The sequence below is a fragment of the Equus asinus genome, chromosome 4 (genome assembly GCF_041296235.1).
Source record: "Equus asinus isolate D_3611 breed Donkey chromosome 4, EquAss-T2T_v2, whole genome shotgun sequence".
In the NCBI taxonomy this organism is placed as follows: domain Eukaryota; kingdom Metazoa; phylum Chordata; class Mammalia; order Perissodactyla; family Equidae; genus Equus; species Equus asinus.
Window position 1 is genome coordinate 132,201,042 of NC_091793.1, and position 27,210 is coordinate 132,228,251.

General features: G+C 37.9%; 1 protein-coding gene across 1 annotated transcript; it reads right to left on the reverse strand.

The window, feature by feature from the left end:
* Positions 1-1,773: 1,773 nt before the first annotated feature.
* On the reverse strand, positions 1,774-27,210 carry GTF3C3 (general transcription factor IIIC subunit 3). Its single transcript, XM_014845959.3, has 18 exons — positions 26,992-27,210; positions 26,050-26,161; positions 22,837-23,039; positions 21,962-22,085; positions 20,163-20,354; positions 19,485-19,650; positions 16,082-16,229; positions 15,478-15,550; positions 14,575-14,678; positions 13,413-13,584; positions 11,032-11,234; positions 10,595-10,696; positions 9,498-9,633; positions 8,943-9,180; positions 8,121-8,311; positions 6,078-6,202; positions 4,794-4,946; positions 1,774-3,424 (listed from the first exon to the last, which is right to left on the reverse strand). The coding sequence occupies exons 1-18, from the start codon at positions 27,091-27,093 to the stop codon at positions 3,302-3,304; spliced, it is 2,667 nt and encodes an 888-aa protein (XP_014701445.3). The 5' UTR covers positions 27,094-27,210; the 3' UTR covers positions 1,774-3,301.

A 27,210-nucleotide genomic window follows, 5' to 3' on the forward strand; every position in this document is an offset into this window, starting at 1 on the left:
CACATTTCTCCAGTCCATCCACAAGCATATCACAACAGGCTTCCTCAAGTCCTCTGCTGGAATCCAGATACGCTGAAACTACAGTAGTCCCCTGAGACACCAAGTTCCCTTCCAAGGAAAAGGAATATGATGTCCTAAAGGGCACCACTTCTAAGGGCACACAAATCAGCAGAGTCATGTCAGGATCAACTTGGTCAAGTGGTTTCCAGAATCCACCTTTTTGCCCACTTCATAAATTATTTAATCATTTTGTTTAGAATGCCTCAAAAATTACAATTTGCAGTTTCGTAACATAACAGCAATTGGTTTTGGGACTTTGGACCTGGAGATGAAACTCAGTTCTCCCTTACCAAAGCCTCACCCAGCTTGGCATTAACTCCTTCTTCTCCATGCTTTTCTACCTTGTTCTGTTTATTGTGCTTCTTATAGTATTAACTCCATAAGCAGCATAGTAATTGAACACTCCTATGGTCTACCTGTTTACTCTATACCAACAGAGAGTAGGCACACGCCTTTTCTTGCTCTGAAGTTTTTAAAAGGCTCTTTATTGTGGATTAGACTTCATGATGCTACTTATAATTCAGCGACATCATCCCTGGTGGCTACCTGCCGTTCCTTCTTATGAAAATTGCTAAAATGCCTGACTGCTAAATGAAAAGATGAAATGATAGTGGATTGGTTAGGACTTTTTTGGGTGCAAATAACAGAAAAATTCAAGCTAGTGTGAACTTTAAAGTGGAATTTTTTATGGAATCGGAGATATCTTATAGAAAGAACCCAAGGGTAAGAATGCAGCCTTAGAGAGGATGGGAGTGGAAAACGAACATCTCTGGGCATCCCGGGCGTGCTCTCTCCATCCCTCGTCTCTGCTTCTCTTAATGCATAGGCTTTGTTTTTCCTGCTCAATGGAATGGGTTAACTGCTAGTTGGCCCACAGGGAAAGCAGAAAATGGCCCCATCTCTCTCAAGCTCCAAGGCCCACAGAAAGGCTCTATTCCAATTCTAAAATTCCCAGGGAAGGAGGGAGAAAACTCTTGATTGGCCCAGTTTGGTTCAGGAGCAGACTCCCAGGGGAATCCACTGTGACCAGTAGAAAAGAATCTCATTGTATAAAGTGGCTGTCAGGATCCCATGGCTGGGGGGAGGATGGTAGGTAAGAAAGTGAATATCAGCTTCCTAAAAGACACCCAAAAAGATGTTTTCTACAGAGGGTTTTAATAGGCTGAAGGGTGGAAGATAATAAAAAAATAAGTGCCAGTCACCTTTTTCTTTCTAAAATAAAATTATGCACAATTTTTAGGTTGTTACTCTGGAGGAAGTATGTTCCTCCGAAGGAACACCTCTGAGCAAGGAGTAGCTTGCTAGTGATCTTGAACGTGCTATTTAATCTCTCATATGTAAGAGGGAGATGACAGTAACCACAATAATAGCACCTACCTCGCAGGTGATTCTGAGAGAATCGGATAATGCATCTAAAGTATCGCACTGTACTTAGCCGACAGCTGCAAAACACTCAGCAGATGGGAGCCACGATTTTAAATGCTAAACATGCAATACCAACTTTCTTCTTAGCAAACTGCTAGAGAGATGTACTGTTTCCTCCAAGGCTGCTTAGCAGATACTGGAGTCACAGCCCAGTGAGTTTCAGTCAAGAGAGAAACTCTCAACCCAGAAAACTCAAATCTACCTTACGACTCTCTCACAGTCAGCTTTATCATTTCTTGACAATGGCATGAAATAAAATATATATATAAGCATGTGAAACAATGAACGTTAATTACAAAAATAAAATTTATTTAAATTATATACATACATACATATATATACACACACTCATACATACAGAGTGCACGACACATTTACTTATTACATATGAATTCTGCTTTTCAACTACAAAGTTACATATGTGGTGTAAACAGTGGTAAGAATTCCTAAAAAACCCCCACTGTATTTCTTTGATCCTAAGTCTCACACTTGTTTCCCTCCCACAACTGGACTGGTTCTTACATTCTATATGCACATTTATTATAGCATTTATTTTCCCCTAAAAAGAAACTCTGAAAAGCTGTTATTAAACCAATAGTATATCTAACAAGAAGTGTGATCTTAGATTCAAGAACATACAATATTTGAGATAAGTAAAGGTTTTTATCTATTTTTTTTTACTTTATCAGCAATAGTTTATTCCATATATAGCATTCCCCAGTCTTTCTCCCTTCCTGGTGATCTTGAAATGGAAACCAGATCATGTTACTGAACATGGTCCTCTCTTTTCTACTTTTTTGTCAGAAAGCCACAAACATTGGTAATGTACTTTTTTATTTGCCTCAGAGCAGACTGGTGTGAACTAAGCCACTGTCCCAGGTCTCACTCAGTCCAGGTAGTTAAGACACACGCAAGTGAAAAGTAAAAGATTAACTCAATTATTTGTCTTCCCACCATACAACCATTTTAAATAATTTTGTTAGGAGCGAAGTGATTTATGTAATTGTCCTGACATCAGAAAGAGTCCCAATTTGTCTTTCCTTTAATAAGCAACCTCCTTTTCTGTGTATTTGAAAAACTGCCCATGCAATAGTAACAGCGCACTAAGAAATGGATGACTAACAACGATGGTGTATGTAGAGATATAGCAAACATTTCTTACAAATAAATATATGCTTGAGTTCTATATTTAAAGAATCACATTGACAGGTCACATCTGTCTTACTATTGTATTCCCAGCACCAACCACAGTGCCTAGTACATAGTAGGTGTTGAATATATAGTATTAAATGCACAGATGAATAAATGGTCTGAGTAAAAACTTAGTGTATTCAACTCCAAGCTGGCTTAAAGGCTAATACTGTCTATTTCCACTTTGAGGACACTCTTGCTGAAAAATGCTAAAGGAGGGCCAGCCCCAGCGGCCTAGTGGTTAAGTTTGATGTGTTCCACTTCAGCAGCACGAGTTTGACTCCCGGGCACGGACCTACACCACTCTTCTGTGAGTGGCCATGCTGTGGCAGCGGCTCACATACAAAAAGAGGAAGATTGGCAGCTGATGTTAACTCAGGGTGAATCTTCCTCAGAGAAAAAAACAAAAAAAGCTAAAGGGAAATACAACAACATATGAATTCTTGTAGGAATGATCATTTTGCAAATCTACTAAAAGATCATTATCACATATTAAAAATGAATTACATGTTAGATAACTGTGAAATTATCATTTCCATTTTGGGGTTAATAATAAGCCCTGAGACAGAAAATCCTGGTCCACACACAGCAGCTACCCAATGCTCCTTTCTCAGTTGAGGTGCTTTTATATAGAACAATAGGTATACAAAAGCTTTTGAGCCATTGCAATATTCCCGCTGCTCTGATAAATGAGGGATAAGTTGTAGGCAATATCTCTTCGTAAGTCTAACTGGTCAACTTCTATACCCTAGGGGAAAAAATATATGAATGCGTTATATTTCAAACTGACAACCAGGACAATTTTATGGCAAAGAAACAGTTTCATAAGTGTAAGTGTTCAAAAAGCTATCAAAATTCACAATATTAAAAAAAATTATAAAACTATGCATATACCTTGGATCTAAATTTTTATCAGATAATGCTGATTCAGTGAATTGTTACAGTAACTATCATCAAATATTTTTAAGTGTCTAACCAATAAGTTAAAGAATAAGTCTCACCCACAAGCCACAGCAGAATAAACTCCAGTTGAATTAAGGATTTAAGAGTGAAAAAATGAAACCATAAAAAAATAAGTTGAATAATATAATCTTGGGTAGGAAAGGCCCTTCTAAGTATAACAGCAAAAGTAGAAACTACAAAAGGAAAGATTAATGGTGTGACTTCATAAGAAATGTAAAACTCCTTCATGTAAAAAAATAAGTAAATTATAACACAAATGACCAGATGGGAAAAAATACGAGTGCTATATAACAGACAGGCATGTAAAGAATGGGCCTAGGAGGGCATACACCAAATTGAGTATAATGATTACCTTAGGGGTTATAACCTTTTTTCCTACTTAAATAACAAAGCAATAAACTCAATGGAATAGATTAGATCTATGTTTCTAATCTTTCTCAGTACAAACTTTTGAACAATGAAAAATAATACCTACTAAGCTTAAGGAGTAATACCTAAAGGTATTTATGAAATGAAGAACACAAAAATGTGTATATTTCATCAGCATAACTATAAAAGTGTGTCTTCATTTGCTTAACGTCTAACATTGAACAAGGGTAACAGAATATAGATCTGAGGGAATGTGGGGATTATGAGTGCAACTTAAAAAAATTAACAATGAAAACATATTTTCTTCAGAAATTAAAATAAAAATTAGACTTTAAACACAGATTATAATAGTACTGGCAACACTTTACCCTATGTCACATTATCTAAAAATAAACAAAGCTACATTAATACTGATCTTTCATCTTTATAAGAAATATGTTTCACTTGAACTTGGAACTGGACAACAGCCGCATCACTTCACACTCAGGCTTCACCTCCAGCAGCTGACACCTGTAAGCCTGAGGCACTATCTTAGGATAATCGAAATGGTCGGAACCACAAGTTGTATATGTCATATGGTTGCTGATCAGGTCATAAGGCCAGGATGTCAAAGATCTACTTGTTACTGAACCTAATTACATAAATGCATCAAATAAGGAAATACTGCATTTTAATATATAAGCTATAATTTATTTCACTCTCTGGACCACAACACTGAGCTAAGTGCACTTATCTATAGATGAAACAAAGTGACTCCTCGGTTTTTGCGGTAAATCATACAATACCTCTACCACAAGTGGCGGGAGCTCCAGGGCCTTCTGATAATAGTGGATCGCAAGATGAATCAGCCCCAGCTGGTGAAGCCCACGGCCCAAATTGTAGAACGACTCCTGGCAGGGCCCACGTAGACTGAGGTATCGATTAAGAAAGGAAAAGCCCTACCAAAAAGAAAGAAACGATTCAATATTTCACTCATTTGACAAGTGTGTATTGAACTACTATATATTCTACTCTTGCGCTTTGAGGCCATTATTAAGTAAAATAAAGGTTACTCGAGCACAAGCACTGCAATATCTCAGCAGTCGATCAGATAATTGAGACAGCTACTAAGAGACTATCTACTAAGTGTGGTGTACACAGCGTGGATATGCTGGACAAAGGGAGGATTCACGTCCCTGGCAGGAGGGAGCAGGACTGTGTGAGATTTCATCACACCTCTCAGAACGGTGCACAATTTAAAACTTATGAATTGTTTGCTTCTAGAATTTTCCAATTAATATTTTCAGACTGCAACTGACCGCAGATAACTGAAACCATGGGAAGCAAAACTGCACAGAAGGGGAGGTTACTTTCCAGAAAAAAGTAAACAAGAAAAGAAAAAGGTAACTTCAAAGTATTACATGAACCAAGAAAACTTTAAAAGAGCAATTTGGTGATGATGTAAAAAAAGTCACACAAATATTCATACATTTTTGTATGTATATATTATTATATACATATTTTTTTAAAGATTTTATTTTTTTCCTTTTTCTCCCCAAAGCCCCCCAGTACATAGTTGTGTATTCTTTGTTGTGGGTCCTTCTAGTTGTGGCATGTGGGACGCTGCCTCAGCGTGGTCTGATGAGCAGTGCCATGTCCGCGCCCAGGATTCGAACCAACGAAACACTGGGCTGCCTGCAGCGGAGCGCGCGAACTTAACCACTCGGCCACGGGACCAGCCCCTATTATATTTTTAAAAACTAACTTAAAATAAATCAATCTTCAGGACCTGGAAGGCCGGAGGGCTTAGGGGCTTCAGACTATAGGCAGCCTGTGCAGGATTCCTCCAGATGCTGCCTGTGTGGTAATCTCTTATGGTCAGGTGTATACCCTTTCTACACGGCTGCCTAAGTCTTAGCCAGGAGTACCAACAGATGTTGAGCCCATGAGTGTGTACACACGGATAGGTGTTGGGACTCCCAGCATGTGTACTAGGCAGGTATTACTTTAGAAGTAGGATAACAAAAACATTCAGTATATTCATTTTTAGAGAACATAAAATCAAGTAATGAGAAATCCAAAAGAATTACCTGCACAATAAGAGCATGTCTCCTTAATACATACTTCTGAGATGCCATGTGAATAAAGGTCAGGCCTATACAGAGGCTATAGAGAGGTTCATGGGGATGGGTGCGGAAGGCTTGCACATACTGTCCTGAAAAATGAACAGTGGTATCAGATGGTGTGACAAAAAACATACTTCCTTATTTCTTCAACACTTATTCATATATATTTTAAGGCTAAACAATCATTACTGATATTAAACATATGCAAAGTGTACACTGTAACATATCAATCAGATGCACACTAATCTGAATTTTAAAATAACATAACTATAACAAAATTAGAGTTTACCTATGAACGTATCCTAGCCATGAAGATTAAATATGAGTCACTAAAAGGAACTTTCTTTTAGGTCCAGTTAGACATTTCCATGTAGGCTAACACTTCCAAAGTAATTTATCAATTGTGACCATAAATCTAACTTATGATCTTAAATCTATTTAAAAAGCAACGGGGGAATGTGTCTTTTGGTGAATTCTTTTGTAAAATTAATCGATCCATCTTATAAATTCAAATGTGATGGATCATGGAGGTGAGAAAAAGAAAAACAGTTCTGATTTGTTTTTTAGATTATGGGTGTTGTTTTCCCAAGAGTAGCAACCACTTTGTTTTTCCTGAGAAAAGCTAAATGTATCTAATAATAAAATAAGAATTTGGGGCTTTGTGAATTCTATGTATTCTCTATATACAATTATCTCATGTCAAAAGCCTAACCATATGAGATAGGGGAATTTAAGAAAATTTTTCTTATAAAGGAATGATCTAGAATTTATCATACGTAGATGAAAACTTCTATTCCTTCTGGCACCTATTCCAGAAGGAATGGCACCATAAAATCTCTTTAACAGCCCAAATGGTAGACTGCCATTTGGACTTTCTATTTTTACCTTCTGTAAGTTTCTAAATATAGGAAAATAAATCTCTATTTTATATTTTCTTAATATTAAACTAACAATTCCAAAAGTACACGGAGTGGAGGAAGGTTTCAATATCTGATATTCAAGGCTACTAGCTGAACAACCATAAAAACACCAGCCAGGGCCTGGCCCCGTGGCTGAGTGGTTAAGTTTGCACGCTCTGCTTTAGCAGCCCAGGGTTTCTCCGGTTTGGATCCTGGGCGTGGATATGGCACCGCTCATCAAGCCACGCTGAGGTGGCATCCCACAGGCCACAACTAGAAGGACCCACAACTAAAAATACACAACTATGTACCAGGAGGCTGTGGGGAGAAAAAGGAAAAGAAAAAATCTTTAAAAAAACCCAAAAAACAAAATGCCAGCCATACACAGAAAAACACGAAAGTATTAAATAGCCAAAATCACAGTTTATTTAAAAGTGAACTTGGCAACACTAGCTTTTAGGCAGCAGGATATACATGCCTTATTTTAAGTTTAAACATTTGGTTAAGTATTTTTCTACCTGTTTTCTTCTGATTCTTTATAACATAAATTCCTTATAAATGATTAATGAATTTTCCCTGAGTTTAATTAGAGTTAGTAAGCCCTATGTAAATAAATCTTGATATAAAGACTTGTCTCCTAAAGGAATGAACTATCAGCAAATCTTAAATCCTTTTTTGTACTATAACAAATAAAAATCAGGTAACAAAGCATCCATAATTAATGAAAATTACTTTAAACACCAACAAGCCTAAGCAGGGAGAACTGGTGACCTTTAAAATGAACTATAAGACCTACTTCAGCCTTTTGAAACCAAAGCTTCCTAAGAAAAGCAAATATTATTATCATTATTGCTAACACAGCCACGTACCATGTGCGCCAGGCATTGTTTTAAGTATTTTATATTAACTCATTTAATTTTCACAATAATCTACAAGGTAGATCCAATTATTATCTCCACTCCAGAGAGAGAGAAACTGAGGCAGAGGGAAGTAGAATAACTTGCCACGGGGGAGTGGCTATTTAAACCAGGCAGCTCTGCTCCAGAGGCCAGGCTCTTTGCCGCCACACTTGGCCATTCCTGAGAAAGTCACGTGCCAGGACGCTTACCAAGTGCATGCTTAAAACTACCAGACACGAATGCATTGTGTCCATTCAACACACACAGGGCGTGATTATCTGGGTTTTTCAGCATTAAACGAAGACAAAAGCGATGATGTCGTACATCTTGGGAGTGCATGGTAACTTGATTGAAAATGTTCCAGAGCTGGGGTTTATTGACATTTTCCATTACCATTATCCTAAAATCGCAGAGAGAGGGAGAGGGTAAAAAATACTGTAAAAAGAAAATCTTCCTGAATTCTAAGAACGAAGCCCTTCGGTGCTGTCCTCCCAACGCTGAAATACACCATCCCTCACCAAGGAAAAGGAGCCTGAATCAATCTAGTCAAGCAGAAACACTACGCAGTGGAAGAGTTTTCCTGGAAAATGCAGCTTAGGTTAGTATTTCTGCATTGTTTCAGCTTTTCAACAAAACTTTTAAACCAAAAAACAGAATCAAGTGGTTTCTGTCTCACCTTTTCTCTCTCTGTCCACTACAGCTGCACCACAGTGAACAAGGAATCATAACTAATCGTAACGTGTGCCGGAGACGGTGAAAAGGCCTTATATATAACAACTCATTTAACCCTCACAATAATACTACGAGGTGGGAGTATTATGATGTCCACTTTATAAAGAGGGAGACAGAGGCACAAGCGGTTAAGTATATGAGAGTGCATGCCTCTCAGAATCACAAATGAGCTGAATTAACCAGCAAGCAAGAGGAGAGTTAAAATAAAACAGCTAATTTTTGAGCGTGAGAGACTAAGTCAAAGTAAATATATACACCCTAGCAAAGAATCTGATTAAAATAAGTTATTGAAAAATCACCTGATATAGTTGTATGCCTTTCTGAAATTTTTGTCCAGAATTGCAGCAGAGAGACCAAAGTATTCTAGTTCTTTGCGTTTTTGCCTGTCATCATAAAATGAATAGTACTCCAATGAAGAATTCACAAGTAACTCAGCCTCCTGAAATCGGGATAGGTCACACAAAGAGTATATGGCCTTCAACAGAAGGTTCCACCAGTCATCTTTTGTCAAGACACTCGTGAGTACAGCAAATATTGCTAAAATGAGACCAATGAAAATCAGTTAGGACACTGTATTTCCAGAAAGAGTAGAATTAGAAAGAAAAAGTCACATGAGTGACTTGAAGGTGAAATGTAACAGCCATGGTCCCACAGGAGTGAACTCCTGCCAGTACTCTTCTGATGGTGGCAAGACGAGGCAGCTGCCTGTTCACATTCCTTCACCGCCACCCCTCTGCTCTGCCTGTCCAGGTAATTCTCACTCTGATTCAATTAGACTACGATCAGGTGTTACTTCATGAGTCTTTTATCAACTCAGTCAAGTTTTACGTAATAAAGCAAATGAAAGTAATTACCTTTTGCATCACAATTTGCTGTCTCTTGGTCACTGTTGTCTGATATTTTGTCTCTTGACACTTTAATAAGGTAGAGATGCCTCTCTCCAGATTTGGAACTGGATATCAAACAGACTTGGGCTCTATTCATCGCTACCTGAATTAAAGATAGTAATTTGAGATTTTTTTAGTCATAATTTTTTAAAGAAAATCTATGGGAAACAAATACCACAGGTGTGCGAAAGCTGCTTTAGTAAGGGGAAAAAAAGACCAAATTATTACGTATAAAACACCTAAAAGAAAACGAATAGACTAATTTTTTTCTTACCAAAGGAATTTGGGTAACACTACTCAGTAGGGAAAAAGAAGGTAATTCACATTAACTTTATACCAACACACACACACACACACACGCACACACAAACACCTCCCAGCAAAAAAGCCAAACTGGGGACCGGCCCAGCGATGCAGTGGTTAAGCGCGCACTTTCCGCTTTGGCAGACCAGGGTTCCTGGTTTGGAAGCTGGGTGCAGACATCGCACCACTTGGCAAGTCATGCTATGGTAGGCGTCCCACATATAAAGTAAAGGAAGATGGGCATGGATGTTAGCTCAGGGCCAGTCTTCCTCAGCAAAAAGAGGAGGATTGGCAGCAGATGTTAGCTCAGGGCTAATCGTCCCCCCCTTCACCGCCCCCCCCAAAAAGCCAGAATCAGAAAGGATGTCATATCTGGAAAACATTTTTGCAAAGTGACAAGTTTGGCACACAGCAGCATTTAAAGAGCCAATAATCGATAATACTATGCTTCTCACTTTTCTAAATATGCATTAGCAAGGATTTTATTTCACTTAACAGTCAAGTTTACACTTTCATGTAGAACTTTCAATTACATACCATTAATCTCTAAGTCTTTTGGCTTTATCTGACTTTCCCTTTAAAAATTTTGAGTTTAAACCATTATGACCTCAATAAAATAATAAAATAAATGAATAAATAAAAATTAAAAATAAATTTTTGAGTTCAACAGAATTTTAAAATAGCTGTAATCTACGTTTAAATCAAATTCTAAACATAAAAAAAGGTCAAGAAGGCTAATACAAAGAAAGATCATCACCCACCTTTAAAAGCATGGCTAACATGGTAAGTAATGTATCCACATAACCATACGTTTTGCCTTGTGAAAACAACAGAGTAGAACGATGAAGCAGTAACTTCAGTTCCTAAATAAAAAAGCACATGATAATGAGTGTGATATGGTGCTTTTGCTGTAAGTTGTTTTGTTTGCATAGAAAAGCTTTGCCTTAGAAACCAAACCTTAAGAACATTTGCTTTATGAGCTTTCATAATAATTAAGATCCAATATTTTGGAAACTACAATTTACAATGTCTAATGAGTTGCTGAAACTTAAGACTCAAAATCATTTTTCAAAAACACCGAATTTAAAACACTAAAATAAAGCTTTTGGATATAAGCTGTAGAGACATCCTTAACTGAGGAGAAAGTCCTAAAATATAATGCACCAAGAAAAACTTCCTTCTGTGTTACATCACCTACCTGCTGGGCAGCGTTTGCATCTTGTGCCAAAGTATCTGGATCATACATTGGTTCCAGAGCTTCCAGAGCTTTCTCAGGATGGCCCAGCTGCTGCTGAAGGGTGGAGAGTGAAATCCTTGCATCCAGATGGAGGGGGGCCAGATCAACCACTTTGCCATAGCTCTCGGCAGCACGCTCCATGTAGCCTAAGGCCTTTAAACATTCTAAGATGGTGTTCAAATAAAGCGTAAATATGAACTACAGATTTATAAGCTGGCCAAAATTATCTCTCCATTTTAAAAGAAATATTATGGCAATATCAAAATTACAACAGGAAAGAAATGTATGCATATTTTTAGTACTTTAAAACAATTATCCCTTCTAATCTCTATCTATTGATCAATCTATTATTTCTCAATTCAAACTGCTACAAGGATGATATCAGCATATACATACAATTTGGAGTTCTGCTTTATTCATTTAGCATTATACTTTCAAGATTTTCCCATGTCTTCACTGGAATTTTGCATGGTTATAAAATTCACTTAAATTGATTATTTACATAACCATATTATTTGACATTTAGGGTACTTCCAAATTTTTACTGTAATAAACAACACCACGGTAAACTTCCTCATTTATATAAGCCAGAGTTCACAAATTAGCAGACCAATTTAACCCACAGATGTGTTCTGTTAGGCAACAGTGCTGTTAAAAACAATAAATTGTCTACATTTTTAAAAACTAAGATTTAATGAAATCCAAATTATTGGATTCTTTTGAAAAACCTGAATTTGGCAGCAGTGGCCCCACCCCCACAGGGCACATCAGCCCACGCACATCACCCTCCAGGCGGGCTCTCCGGTTACCACTCCAGCCTGGTCCTCTACCTCCCACTCTACTCATTTTTGTTAACCTTCCAGGCTTCTGAGTTTGTGATCCCTACTATAAATTACCTCTCTCTCCCTCCCCAATTATTTCCTCTGGTTAGGTTCTCAGAAGTGAGGTTATTGGGCTCTATTCCTCAAACTTTATGCCAGTCAATCACTAAGTCCTATCATTTGAACTTGAGAATGCATCCCCATAAGCATTTCTTCCTTCCACTCTAACAGCCACGACACTAATGTAGGCCCTTTTCATTTCCCTTTTTCACTGCAGTTATTTCCTAAAAGGTATTTTGTCTCCAATTGTTTTCTCAAATCTCTAATTTCTCAAATCTCTCCAGACCACTATCTTCAGGTTAAACTTTGATAATAAAGGAAAACTACTAATTAGGGATGGATCATGACAAAGGCCTTTCTCTTAATTTTTCATTTTTCAATTTTAAAAATACTTTGTTATTACGCTACAAGCATTCAATTCCTCTAATGATCTTTCTTATATACTGACCCCAAATTTCTTTATGATTTTTAGATCATTCTGAGGTTTTACCTTCTACTCATCTCAAGCTACAAAGGCTTGAAATGGAAACAGCATTTATCCGCATCATGATCATAATTAAAGAGGATTTGTAAAGCATCTACCATTAATAACAGGAGCGGTTTCAGTGACAGCCTTAGGAAGGCAATAAAACTCCAGCTCCCTGCTCATGTTTTTAAAATTCAAGTACCATAAATAATATAACTTTTTATGACGGTATTACATTGGTACACATGTCTACCCATCCAAACAGTAAAGTGCTATCTTAATCATTAAGCGCTCTCTGCCATTTCATATGTGTGATGTATCTCAAAACATCCCAAAATGTCAATTAATGCTTTTCTAGTTGGAGAGAACTTTCTGCCACTATGTAATATTTTAAACAAGGATTATTCAAATTTTAATGCATCTTTTATGTTGAAAAATAGGAAATCCTATTAGAAAATTTTTGGCTTTCATACATTTCTTTAAGAGATTTAGCTTTTCTTAAGCTATTTTTTCTACTCTAAATGATTTATTTCAGATTACTGTGGATTTAGATATAATGAAATAAAATGATAGATAAAACCCAATCTTGGGCATATCTGCAGCTCAAAGGACACTGAAAATACATTAATTTTTTTCTCAATATATTAAATATAAATTCATAAAAACTCTTCAAAAATTAGATTGCACTCCAAGTCTGACAAACTGTTACTAGAGACCAGAGCCTCTGGTTAAGACAGATAAAAGACAGGTATTTAAGGTATTTTAACAGGGCCACGTCACTCCTTCTTCTTCACTCTTCCAAAGCCTGAGCGAGGAGGAGCCACTTAGTGGCATACCAAGACAATTTAAAACACTGACTTTCAAGAAACTGCCCTGAAATCAGAAATACTCTCACTAAGACATTAATATTTTATAAGAATTACTTTCCTCTTGGGAAAGTAAGTTCTTGCCTGCTTCTATGATTAAAACTTCTCCTTCCCACAAAAAAGTATTACCTGCGTGCCGAAGCCAAACCACCGCGAGGTTGTATCTTTCTGAGCAGACCAGCGCACTAAGGAGCGGAAGTGCAGAATTATATTCACCAACATCCAGAAAAGCTTCAGCAACATCTAGATAGAGGTCTCCCATATCTTCAGGATTCTGTTCCACTAGTGTTGTCAAGAGAGGCTAGACCCCAAAATAAAAGCCTGAAGTCAAACACTCATTACAAATATGCATATCTATGTATATTTCTCTTTTTAACATATTTATCAGTTCTTGGAGGCAAGCCTAAAAGGAGTAAGGCTTAATGAATACAGGTTTAAATAATTAATTTTCTATTCATTTCTGTATCTCTGTTAAACAGAACTCATTCTGCCATCATTCACTCACTCAACACAGTACTTCTGCAGGCCTGTTCTGAGGCAGGCCCTGCAGCAGCTAAGATAACACTGATCTGCTGTGCTCCCCTCTAGCCCAGTAAACGCCCCCACGCCTCAGGGCCATGGTGTTTGCTGCTGTTTCTGGAGAGCCAGCGGCTCCCTCCGGTATCTGCATGGCTGACCTCACTTCCTTCAAGTCGTTATTCAAATGTCGCTTTTCCGGCAGCCCTTTTCTGACCATCCCATCTAAAATTACCACTCCTCCCACCCCCAATATTCCCTGTTCTTCTCTGTTTGATTTTTCTTCAGGGCACTTATCACCAACTAACATCCTATATTTTACATACTTATTTTATTTATTATCTATCTAATCCCAACAGAACAAAAGATCCATGAGGGCAGGGACTTATATACTTTATTCAACACCTCATCCTAAGGTCTGCAACATAGATGTCCGAAACATTTTTTTATTCAATGAAATGCTTAATCGGAAGTTGGCAAAAGAGAACAGCTGTCAAAAATTAACAATTGTCTAAAAGGCCCAATCTCAAATTCTGATCTCTGGGTTGTTCTCATTTTAAAAGAAAAACAAATTATTCCAAGACCAGTTCCAAAACTTTTAGCTTTTACTTTTATAAGCTTTTATATTCACACAAAAATAATCTGATGTTCATGGTCACTTCCTGGTTATTAAGAGATGTGAAATCTAGGGTCAACTCAAAATTTCTTGTCATCTCACGGAAAGATTGTGGATGTGATCTGAAGTACCTCAAGTACAGATCTTCATGTTACTCACATCAAGTGGTTCAAGGATGTTGAGATGCACGAGGCAGACCATCAGCTTCACCGTGATATCTATGGGCACACCATCAGGTATGGTGCAGGTAACACTCTCACTGGCTGTGGATGAGAGAGAGAAAAAGTAGCTTGTAGACTCAAGCTTAGAAAGTGGGGCAAACGAAGCAGACCCTATCTCCCATGGAAGGTCGCATTTACTTCCTCCAAAACAATGCCTGCACAGTCAAGTCTAAGTCTGGCCAACTCCAGTACTAGGTTCTTTTACCTCCATCAGTCTGTCCTTTGGTAGCAGAATTACCCTTCCTATTCTCTTCCTAATACCTTATCCACTTATCTGAAACCTATATAAACTCCCTTCTACCAGAAATACAAAGAACTAAAAAGACAGAAAACAGCAAACAAGGATATATGAACTCTCTGTTTTCTTCTTGAATTCAAAAGCCTCTTTTTAGTCTTTGCTACAAATAGTCTTTTGCTGAGAAAGGGATAAAATAATTCTGTGCTTAAGTTTGAAGCAGCATTTTATGTAAATGCTTAAGTTTGAAGGAAATTAATAGTGAGTATTTTAAGTCTTTCCTGAAAAGCAAATTGCTTTAGTTCTAAAGGTTTTTGATAAGCTGTTCAGTAATCCATTCTTTTTTCACATGGCACTAAAAAGACTCCGGGTCAATGAGAAACGCCATGTTCCAGTGGGCATACTGAGAAATAAAAACAACGGAAAACAATTTTTTTCAAAGATTACCTGTGAGTGAATACTGACAAGAAAAAGATACAAAATCATTCTTAGGAAAAAAAAGCTTCTTGGGAAAACCTGTTATAAGAACACTAACTATCAATTTCAAAATGTCATATTATGAACAGGAGAGGATTATCCACATTCCTCTGCAGAGGAAACTACAACCTTTATTCTCTTCTGGAGTGTCTTCCTCTGCAGTTTTTTTTTCTAGCACGATTCCAGAAAAATCTGTAATTACCTAGAAGAATAGGGATAAAAAAAGGAAATCATACAATAGGTATGTATGAAAAACCTTCTCACAATGCAAAGATATATAGTCAACCCTTACTATAAATGGGCTATAAAAACCAAGAGTAAATCACTTTAAAATAAGAAACTGCTGTGATACATTAACAGTTTTATATCATATTAACCATATTAACAAGTGCTTAACTGAAGATATAGAATTCCTCTGTATCTAACCAATCTACTTTTCCAAACAGATTAAGAACTGAATCATAGTCTGGCTGCTGAGTCCTGCTTCCCTGAAGTACAGACATATCTGGTACCTGTAATAATGGCAACAGCTTTTATCATATGATAACTACATTTTATATTTCATATGGAATTACTATAGAATCTAGAAATCTGTTTCCATACAGACTTTAAATATATAATTTAGAATATAAGTAATATATAGAACTAAAATGAGGAACTGTCAATTTTTAAGAATTACTAGAACACAGAAATGTGTTCAAAAACTAACAGAGAAACACTTAAGTGGTCCTACCTCCAAAGCTTTGTCATATTGTTTGTTAGAAATGTACAGTTCAGCTGCTATGTTAACATCTTCCATGGAGACTAGGCCCTGGTGTTTTGAGAAAGCTTCTTCAATTATGTTAATAGCTGAAGTAACGTCATTGGCTTCATAGTAACTCCTAAAAAAATAGATGGCAAATGGATGAGTGCTTATTTAATTCAGAACATAAAATTCATTTCCTTGCTTAGACTCTCTATTAACTATGATTTTCATTTTCTTAATATTGGGGAGGAGAAAAAACTCTTCTTTAAAATCATAATCAGTGCTGATCCAGAGAAAAATGTGCAATGTCAGTATAACGATGTCACAATGTCTAGCATCTTACTCTCCCAAAGCTATCTCCTATCATTCCAGCTCATTCCCTCTGTAACCAATACCAACACGTCTACCTCAATGGGATCTACGAAGCCTTGATCCTACCACTTTTTCACTGTCACTGTACCCCTCCTGTCCTCGCTTTCCCCTTCTGCACAGTCCAACATTACAATTACTCCCTTGCACATCTCCTCAATTCTTTTGCCCTTCTCTCCCTCTACCAAAATCATCTGATAAAACTCCAACTCCGGTTAAATCCAAATATGCCTACTCTTCACCATCAGCTGCCCAGCTGACCATGCTGATTGGATGCATTCCAAGTTAATGACCACTAGTCTCAAGTGGGCCCATGGTGCTGATCAGCAATCTTACTACAGTTACCAAGTCCAGTACTTCTCACACTTGAATGTGCATCCAACCACCTGGGTTTCTTATAAAAAGGCACATTCTAATCCAGTAGTGCTGGGGCAGGGTTGAGATTCTACATTTGTGACAGGCTCTCAGGTGATGCAAATGCTGCTGGTCGGTGGGGTAGCCAGGTCCCAAGGACATAGACAACTATGTCACATCTTCTCTCCAAACCTCCAACACTCTCCCACCCTCACTCTCAGCTGATGACCTTGCTTATTTCACAAAGAGAATCAAATCAGACATCCCACATATTCCCAACACAGCTACCTACTTACCTATACCCACAGGCGTATCTTCTGCCTTCTCCTTTTCTCATAAGGACAACCCCCAAGTAGATCCCATTCCCTCCAACCTACTCAAAAACACCACTCAGGCAACTGTCCTTTCTCTCATCAATCTTCACTATGTCCCTCAGTTGTGGATCATTCCTATCTAGATTTAAATATATTGTAATTTTTCCTAACTTAAAAATTATCTCTTACCCCTACAACTCATTCCAATTACCTCCCCATTCTTTTGCTCCCCTCATAAATTTCTCCAAAGAGCTGCCTATCCCTCAGGACCCCCAATTCCATCTCCAATGTCACTACTCAGCCCTCATTTTACACGATCTATCCGCAGTATTTCACACAGATGACCACCCCTCCTCCTCGAATTGCTTTCTTCAATAAACCTCTAGAATACCATGTTCTCTTAGTTTCCTCCTACTTCATTGCCCATTCCCTTTCCATCTCCCTTGCTGTTTCCTCCTCATCTTCCTGACTTCTAAACACTGTAGTGCCTCAGGACTTAGTCCTCAGAACTCTTCCCTTGCTCTGTCTCTCACACATGTGCATACACACACACCCCACCTCATATCCAATAAATCAGAAAACTCCAAGAGGTCAGCCTTTGAAATACATCCTGAATCTGATTACTGCCCATCACCTCCTGCTACTTTTACTCTGGTCCAAGCTACCATTATCCCTTCCCTGGATTCTGCCCCAACCATTCTGCTTCTGCCCCAACCATTCCTCAATCTGCTCTCAAAAGACCAGCGAGAACTGATGCATTTAAAATTTAAGTCAGATCATGTCACTCTTCTACTCAAAATCCTCCAATGGCCTCCAAACTCATTCAGAGTAAAAACCAAAGCCTTACACTGGGCCCACATGGGCCAAGGGATCTTCCTGCTTCCTCTAAGACACTACCTCCTGCTCTCCTCCCTGAACATAACTCTGCACTGCCATTCCCTTTGCTGTGACACTCTTCCTAAAATCTGCCCCCACATCTCCTTCAGCCACTTTCAGGTCAGCATGACCATAACATACGGAATGAAGCCCTTCTCTAGTCTCCCTGTTGAAAATAACACACTCCAATTCCTCAACTTCCTACCTCCCTCCCGGCTTCATTTTTCTTCAAATCACTTATCAACATCTGGCATACTATAAACTTAGTTGTTTATCTGCTTATTGCCTGTCCAACCCCCACTAGAATGTAAGCTCCACAAGGGCAGGGAATTTTAAAACTCATTCAATCCTGGATCTCCTGGTACCTTGTACAGTGCCGAGCACAGAATTTATATTCAACAAATATTTCTGGAGGGAAAGCAGGGACAGAGAGAAAGCCATGTCAATCAGAAGTTGTAGTAACAGAATTTCATGTAGGAAACATCTCTTTGGCAGTGGCAGAACCATTCATCACCAATCTTTCCCAACAAAAAGATTATAAATAATACAAGTGGAAAACACATCTACTATCATAGGTCATCTAATAGTTCAGTAGAAGCCTATTGGGCTAACCACCATGACAGCTCAAGATCTGACTAATGATAAATAACCTGGGAAGATCCTCAATGCTCATCATATACATCAGGGATCAACTGAGGGTTGCCTTGCCTCAAATTTCCTAAGAATGCTTCCAGTATTCCTACATAACCCATCCTTGGGAGCATGGGGATGATTTCACAGCTAAGCATCTTCATGACAACGGCCATGGAACTAACAGGGTTAACCCTAAAATACCCAGATTTAGATGATTAATCCTAGGCTGGCATACTATAATAATAGACATGCTTAGAATAGAAAGCATCCCACAAGGCATTACAGGCCCAGAATGTTTCCTGCTTTGTTTTGCTGTACAGCCTATCAGAGAAGTAAATGCAGTTGGGTATATTATTTTAGAATAAAATATATACCAGTCAGTAGCATGTGCCAACCATAAAGAAAATTTTTCATCTTAAAATATTATTCTAGTATTGGCTCCAGATAAAATGATTATAGAAGATCCCAGGTCACAAACATTTCATTAGCACATCTGCAATAAATAATTTAAAATAATATTACTGAAAATGTAAGTATTTTCAACTAAGTTATGGAAACCAGGGAACCTAGTCATCCTTTCAGAACATGCTGCATTTTTAAGCTTCTGAGCACTTGAAAGGTAATCATACATACAAATTTTTCTAAGCAATCACACAGTTGACTTAGAAACAGAGAAGTACTGAAAAGAAAAACCCATTTCTAAATTTAAATACAATAAAAAATACAGAAAGCAAAACAATTCCTTGAACCTCAACAAAAAAGTATATTCTACTTCAAATGCATGCTTGGATTTATAAAATAAGATGATCATTAAGAGCATTTATACATTTTCACTCCAAACTTACTTAGCCATATCTCTAGTCAATTGCATAAATCGTTCTCCATCAGACGGAGACAACAGGTTTAAAATGCGCCTATAACCATCCATTGCCATTTTATGGTCTCCCATCTGTTCATAAAGGCTCGATCGCTCCCACAGATAACGGACATTAGTAGGTTCATACTTAAGAGCTAAAAAGAAAAAAGAATATAAATTACAGATTTATCATAAAAAGGGGTTCATGGTACCTGGGTGTGACCCATCCTCATTTCAGAAAATTTAATAAACACTCTAAACTAATTCTCCAATGGAACCAAGCAGGTTACTTTGGAATAAATCCACCTTCACAGGACCTCTCGACAAGGCCTGATCTAAGACCAGCTAGAACCTGACTCTCCTCACTAATCTTCCTTTGATCACCCTAGTCTCATATTAACCCTCAAGGAACAGCTTAGAACCAGCACTGATCTCGGTGGGAAACTGAGGGTACTTACTCTTCGTCTACCAAGTTTTGTGCTGTATTAGCTCATGCTATAAAAAAAGTTACTGGTAAATATGAAAACAGAGGAGCCCCAAATACTTACCTCTGATATAAAAAATAAATATATTTTAGCTAACCTCACCTCAGAGTAGTAAGTACAATTATCAAAAAACCTATTATGTAACCTTTCATCAAACAAAAGGAAAGAAACATTTTAATTACCTTTTGTGTAGCAAAAAATAGCCTGCTTAATATTGTCTTGTTCCAGGGACATTTCTGCCAATCTAACCCATTCTTCAGTGTCACTGGGATTTAAATGTGCAGCAATCAACTCAAACTGCAGCGATTTCTCCATGTCACCCTGGTCCTCATATATCATGGCAAGAGTAGAGAATGGCTCATAAGCAAGAGGAGCTAAAAAGAAATTTAAAAAAACAAATTCCATTGGCTGAGGGATGAGGCTTGAGCTGATGTCAGTCTCACGGTTCAAATTATGAATCCTTTTTTTAATACTTAAACTCTTTAAATACCTCTAACAAAATTATACAAACTACCTAATGGAAATTAGAATAAACATTAGATTATATTTGCTTTATTTTATTTTCATACATTTTGGGCACTTTTTGTGTGTGTGTGTGAGGAAGATTGGCCTTGAGCTAACACCTGTTGCCAAACTTCCTCTTTTTGCTTGAGGAAGATTGTCCCTAAGCTAATGCTTGTTCCAATCTTCCTCTATTTTTTTGTATGTGGGATGCCACCACAGCATGGCTTGTATGGTGTGTAGGTCTGTACCCAGGATCCGAACCTGCAAACCCTGGGCCACTGAAATAGAGTGCACAAACTTAACCATTATGCCACCAGGCTGGCCTCCATTTCTGGCATTTTTAAAGCATACTTTTCTCTAAGCAAAGTGTAGTTTCATGAAAAACTTTACTCTCCACCATGCCCCCCTCATGAAAATCCCCCTCTGCTAAAGCTAAACATGGCTCAATAACTCAGCAAGTTCCTTCTGATGAGCATCAGCCACGTCAGTGGGGGTGAATCTTCACGATCCAGCTCCCAGACCAAGGAGGATGGGATGAATGGAGAGAGGGTACCTAAGTAGCACCTAAACCCAGGATATCCAAGTGAATGGCTAATCTGCATTTCTGAAAGAACGTTTCTTAAATGAAGTTCTAAGATTATGAGGAATTAAACTCAAAGATAACTCTCAAAAACAAACAACTGTAAACTGAAATAAAGAAACAGACAATATGGGAAAGTAGGAAACAAACAAAATATCCTGAAGAAAAAACTTCGGTTAAACTTATTTCGATGGGGTAGTAAAGAAAAAGCAGTGACTCAACTTATCCTAATGAATCATCCAGGAAACTTACAACAAGACTTCTACAAGGACTTTACTCTAAATAAAAAGAAATGCCAAAATATTGAAAAGATAAATTAAAAGTTCACTGTATTACAACTACCCAAGCCACTACACAGGGCATCATTTGGCAACACATCAGGAAAGGAAAATATTAAACACAAGCAACTAGTTAAAAAGTCGCCTTTGAAGACATCCTTCAATATGCCAAGACCTGCAGTTTAATGGAAGATGACAAGTATAAATTGTGTCTTTTACCAAAAACTAGATTAAAATAATCTAGCACAGTCTTATTTGGAAACCAGAAAGAAAAAAACACTCTTCAAGCGATTTTAACATAATGTGTTTGCCATATTTATAAAAGACACAGAATGCAAAAGTCTCAAATCCCTAAGATGAAACATTAAAAAACAAGCAAATAAAAACAAGAATGAAGGCTGTAGGGGTTCAACAAATATTAATGATATTTCACTGAGTCATACTCTGATTTTCATTTTCTTGGTAATATGTTCTACTAAATGTGAAAAGTGCAAATCACTGTTATCACAATCAACTCCCAGCTTCTGAACATATTTTTCAAATAGCACAGTGAAGTCCTCCTCTATCTGTAAAAGTCAGACTACTAAACTACTATTGTGAATAATTCCACAGAAAATACCCTGTCTTATGATTTCCATGCACATCAATATCGCCTCTTCACGTTCTCCTCGCGCAAAGCGAATGTTGGCTTCACCCATGAGACCTCTCAGAGCTCTGGGAAGTTTACTCCGAGGCCTTTTCTCCTGTACAGAACAAATATGACACTTAGATTAAAATATAGTAATGTCTTAGATTTCAATTCCAACCATATTAACAAATACAGACCCTAATGACACTGACATTTTTCTTTAAAACTTTTCAATCTTTTAAAATCAGAACTAAAGACTTTGGTTGTGATTATAACTGACTCATTAACATTAAAGTCTATATTTCAGGAAAAAGTCTAAAACTCAACTGCAAGAAATAGCAGAAATTATTCTATGATACTCTCCAAAAAGGAGCACTTCAGAAAATTAAAAAAAAAAACCCCTACAGTAGAAAGTTCAAAGTACAGTAAACTATATAAAGAAAGCAAAAACCAAAGTAGTCAGCAATTACTAAATTACTAATTAGAATTATAACAAATGCAGGAGAGGATGCTGCAAAATAGATTTATATGCCAGGAGACGACTTATGAAGTAATCTACTGAAGACCCTCCTTCTTTCAAATTTATCTACTCAGAATGAACTTGGTTAAAAAAAATCAAGTTACAATATACACTTTTTAACAGCAAAACTATAGTACGTTTTGACATATGCAACAATTGAGGTTTACATTAAAAAAATCTCTAAAATGAAACATTAGAAACCAGTAACAGCAGCTGTCTCATAGTATCTCCTTTCTCACAGCTGGAATTCTTTTGGAATATACGTATAATTTAAAGATTTCTTTTTTAATTACTATGTCACATTTCTGCATTCTGTTTATAAATACCGAAATAAGGAACAACGTACTTTCATCATTTTCTTGGTCTCCCGGTTGAGAACCATCTCCAATACAAACACATCGCCTGCAGTGGGTTGCTGTGGTGTTTCCTCCTCCTCCTCCTCCTCCTCCTCCTCTTCTTCGTCCTCTTCCTCCTCATCATCTTCATTCTCTCCAAGCATGGAAGCAAAGACTTTGTGAACTGACTTACTGACTCCATCTGACGTTTCTCCTGAAGACAGACACATTGAGGTTACAAAAAACCAACCACACAAAAAAGCTTTAGAACACTCAGCAGTCTAAAGAAAAAAAACAATATTCTCTGGAATATAAATCTCTACCCTAGCAACACCAAACTTGAAAGTGAAAGATTGACAAATGAACTCTCCCAAAAACCCAAAGAAGAAAGCTGTCACAAAGCCATGTGTTTCACTCTGTAGGAATTGCTGACTCATCCATTAGGTCTCAGATAGACAGGCAAAATTAGGTGGGAAATCAGAAGCACACGCAGCAACAGTTAAAAGTAGAGAGGACCAAAACAAAAGAATTGTAAGACTCAGACCTATGAATTAAAGTCTGTTGGTACACAGCCAGGTGGTATAGAATAGTGGTAAAGGGCAAGGCCTCTAGGGCCGAGCTGTCTGGTTTCAAACTTCATCTCCATCTCTCGCTAGCTGTGGAGCCTTGGGCATATCACTGAAGCTCTCTGTGCCTCAGTTTCTTCATCTGTAAAAAGCGGTTAATAATAATGTCTGCCTTATAGGGCTAATCTGAGGATGAGACAAGTTCTTAAATATATTCGCTTAGAATAATGCCCAGCAGAAAGTAAGAGCTTAATAAATGCTATTATAAATATTAAAAAGTATTATTATTTCAGGAACAAAATAACATCACATACTTCATTTGCCTCTGAGGATACCATTATAGTACAATGATTTTTCTAAGTTCATAATGATGATCATGAATGATCAAGAAAAGGTTAAGTTTAGAAGTTAATTTTCTGTTGAAGCAGAGACATGTAACATATTTCAGAAAAGTCCCAACAAAATAGTTAAAATTAAAAATACACATGTGCGCGCATGTGTATATATAGATATATATATATATATATATATTTGTGTTCAAAAATCCTTAAGCTTATTCTCTTATGTGAAATACCTCAAACCCCAAAAATGATGGCTGAGATAGGATGTTCAAGGAAGAACAGAATAATAAAAAAATATATTTTATGAGCAACGAATAAGTAATTATTATTATGAAGTCATAACGATCATCCTCAAGAATTCTGAACATCCAAAATAAATAAATAAATGTGTGAAATAAAACCTTGGCAATCAATAAAATTTATTACAGTAACAAAGGAGAAAAATCATATGACCATCTTGATAGCTACAGAGAAGCATTTGATAAAATCCAACACCCATTCCTATTAAAAATTCTTAGTCAACTAGAAATAAAAGGAATATCTTTAATCTGATAAAGAATATCTGCTAAAAACATTTCCAGTTAATGGTGAATTATTCAAAGTTACTGGGAATGAGGCAAGTATGCCTGCCATTGTTACTCTTTTCAACATTTTACTGGAGGTCCTAACTAATGTAGTAAGGGAAGAGAAATAAAAGGCATAAAGATGGCAAGGAAGAAATAAAATTGTCATTATTCACAGATGACATGATTAGGCACATAGAAGATCCAAAAGAAACTACATATAAACTGTCAGAATACATGAATTTAGCGGGGTTCCTAGATAGGTCAATACACAAAAATTAATTGTAGTTTTTGTATCAGCAACAATGAACTGAGAATGAAATTAAAGGAAGACTCTATCTGCATGGCGTGAAGGAAAGGTGCTGAAGAATAAGAATTTAGCAGTAGTATTCCCAGCAAGGCACAGGAGAAAAGAAAGACTGACTCCAGCGGCCATATATTCCAATTAGCAGACTTTGCCAAAGCCTGTTCAAACTGACTCCTTCTTCGGCTCTGAAGACATGCTCATACTCACCAAGGGTCTTGGTAAAGTTCTGGGACAATTCCTTCCTGAGAAACTGGGAGCTTTATATCTTAAAAGGACTGATGGGATTATTCGACTATTATTTGTCCTATTTGATGGGACTGTTATTAGTCGGTGCGCATCTGACTGCTCATGATGAGGTAGAATTGGATTCCATTAATCCCTCTTTTTACGGAGGGCCTGATGGCCACCTCCCAGGGGCAGCTTTAGGCAAGAAGACTGGCGGGCACCCCGTGGCGCCTGCTGCTACAGCTGCAGCTCAGAGACCTGATGAGGCAACAGCTGCTCCTCCCCAGAGCAGGTAAGGAAGGACCCACGGGTTGTAAGGACAACTTCAGCCCCCTTTTCCACTCCACTTGCCTGGCACTCTTCTATGCCTTTTCTTCCCCACTTGGTCCGAGGAGGCAGGAATAAAGCTCATTTGTTTTCTGCTCACTCTAGTATGTTTCCTCTGTGCAAAGGCTTATTTGTTTAGAGGGAAAAGAATCAGCCTCTACATCTACCCTCTAGGACTAGAAAGCTTAATTTAGTTTTCAATCAGACCCTACAAATGAAGTTACATTCTAATTGATAGTTCAGCATCCCAGGTAACTTGATATGTGTAAATGGATACCATGAACTATTATCAATATTCTGATCACTAGAAAGCTATATAGATCACTGGAAATTAATAAATTTGCATAGTAATCCATCAATTAGGCTCTGATGAGTTTAATTAGTCTGGGTGCACTAACCAAATTTAATATCTGCACATGCAGAGCTGAGGAGTGGATCCTGGAATGGGGTAGCATACGGAGATACCCATGCTGCATGTGAGGCCCCATCCGGGCAGTCAGCTGGCCTTCCACTCTGACATTTCTATCTCACCTCCCATAACTAAAGCAGTGGTTTGGAAGCCACTGCGGATAGAAATATAATTCATTACAATTTTGGGGAGTATACTCTGGAAGTAATTAGTAACCAAATGAGAAGGCCAATTTAAAAACTAATGACACTAAAAAGGCTTCCAAACAAATACTGATGTCAATTTCAAACACTTTTTCCACACAAAAAACCATCACCATATTTAATAACTCAACGAATACTGAGCATCCACTATATACCAAGCACTACGCTCCTGATAAACCAAGTAATCAACAACAGAATACCACTGCAATGAAAAAATAATGTTTTCACTAAACTATTTGGTAGTTTTAACATTTAATGCAAGTAGCAAATGATCTTAGCATACCTTCATTGCCATCTTTGTCCTGGGATCTGGAAGAGTCAACTCCTGATGATGACGGAACTTCAGAGTCATTTGGATTTTCTTCTGCTGATAACTTTCCTTTCTCCTGAAGACTCTGGGATTGAAAATTAATTAATGATTGCAAAAACCATCGCAGGTTTCTCTCTCTCCAGTTGAGAATAGGGCATCTGCCTTATTTTCGACTTCTATAAATACTTGAGTTCTGCACACATACACAGTACATGGAATCTATATTTGAATGTTGCCAAAGCCTTTCAGAGAAAGATACAATATCTTGATGATTTCACTAATCTACATTGTATCCTAGCTTTTTAAATGAAAATAGATGGTCACATGAATAAGGAAAGAATCCACCAACTAATTTTAAAGGTGCGATTACTTTTATTTTCCCTCACACTTGAAATAAGTGAGAAGATACGGAAAGTTCAGATATTTCCTCCTAAGTATGAAAAAATACGTAAGAGTGAAGATTTTGTTATCAGACAAGAAAATTCTTTTTTTTGGTGGAAGATTACACGACACCATCGGGAGACTCCTCAAAAATGGGAGCTCACACCTCTCAGTTTAGAACTAGAGAGGTGAGTTGCCCAAACGCCCAGGAAGACTTGGTGGCAAAGCTGGGACTAGAAGCAGAACTCCGACTGCAAACTCCAGTCCCCACTCCGACTACCGGCGTTAAGCGACCCTCAAGTAAAATGTCCTATTGGCACAAGAGAAGAGGTTACCACGGGGACAAAAGCTTGCCGGTGGGGGAAGTGTTTTTAGAGCACAGGGCGGAGGTGAGACCTGGGGTTTCGGGAAGAAACTGCTGGGAACTCCCGGCCCGCCGCATCCCAGGGAACGCGGTCACCGGGGACCCCCATCTCCCAAAGGGCATTAGGGCGACAGGACGGTGAGGGGCATCCCAGCCTAGCGGCGCCTCACTTTCTTCTCGCGAGTTTTTCTCTCTTCTCTCCGCCTTTCGAACTCCTCGAAGGAGATCTTTCCTTCCAGGTAGTCGATAAGCTCCGGGCTGAACCCCGACATGTCTGCGGGCCGGATACGCAGCCCCAAGAACCGGGACAGAACCGGGAAGAGCTGCCCCTCCCAACTTCGCTCCGCGCCGGCGCCGAGAGCAGGGACCGGCGTGCTCCCGAGAAATGG

What these genes read in the sequence shown, in the direction of transcription:
- GTF3C3 (XM_014845959.3), bottom strand. Translation starts at nt 27,093, where the DNA reads ATGTCGGGGTTCAGCCCGGAGCTTATCGACTACCTGGAAGGAAAGATC. An exon ending in AAGGCATACAACTATATCAG is followed by an intron (nt 8,312 to 8,942) that starts GTGATTTTTCAA and finishes CTGCGATTTTAG; the next exon opens with GATAATGGTAATGGAAAATG. An exon ending in TCCCGCCACTTGTGGTAGAG is followed by an intron (nt 3,425 to 4,793) that starts GTATTGTATGAT and finishes TTTTTCCCCTAG; the next exon opens with GGTATAGAAGTTGACCAGTT.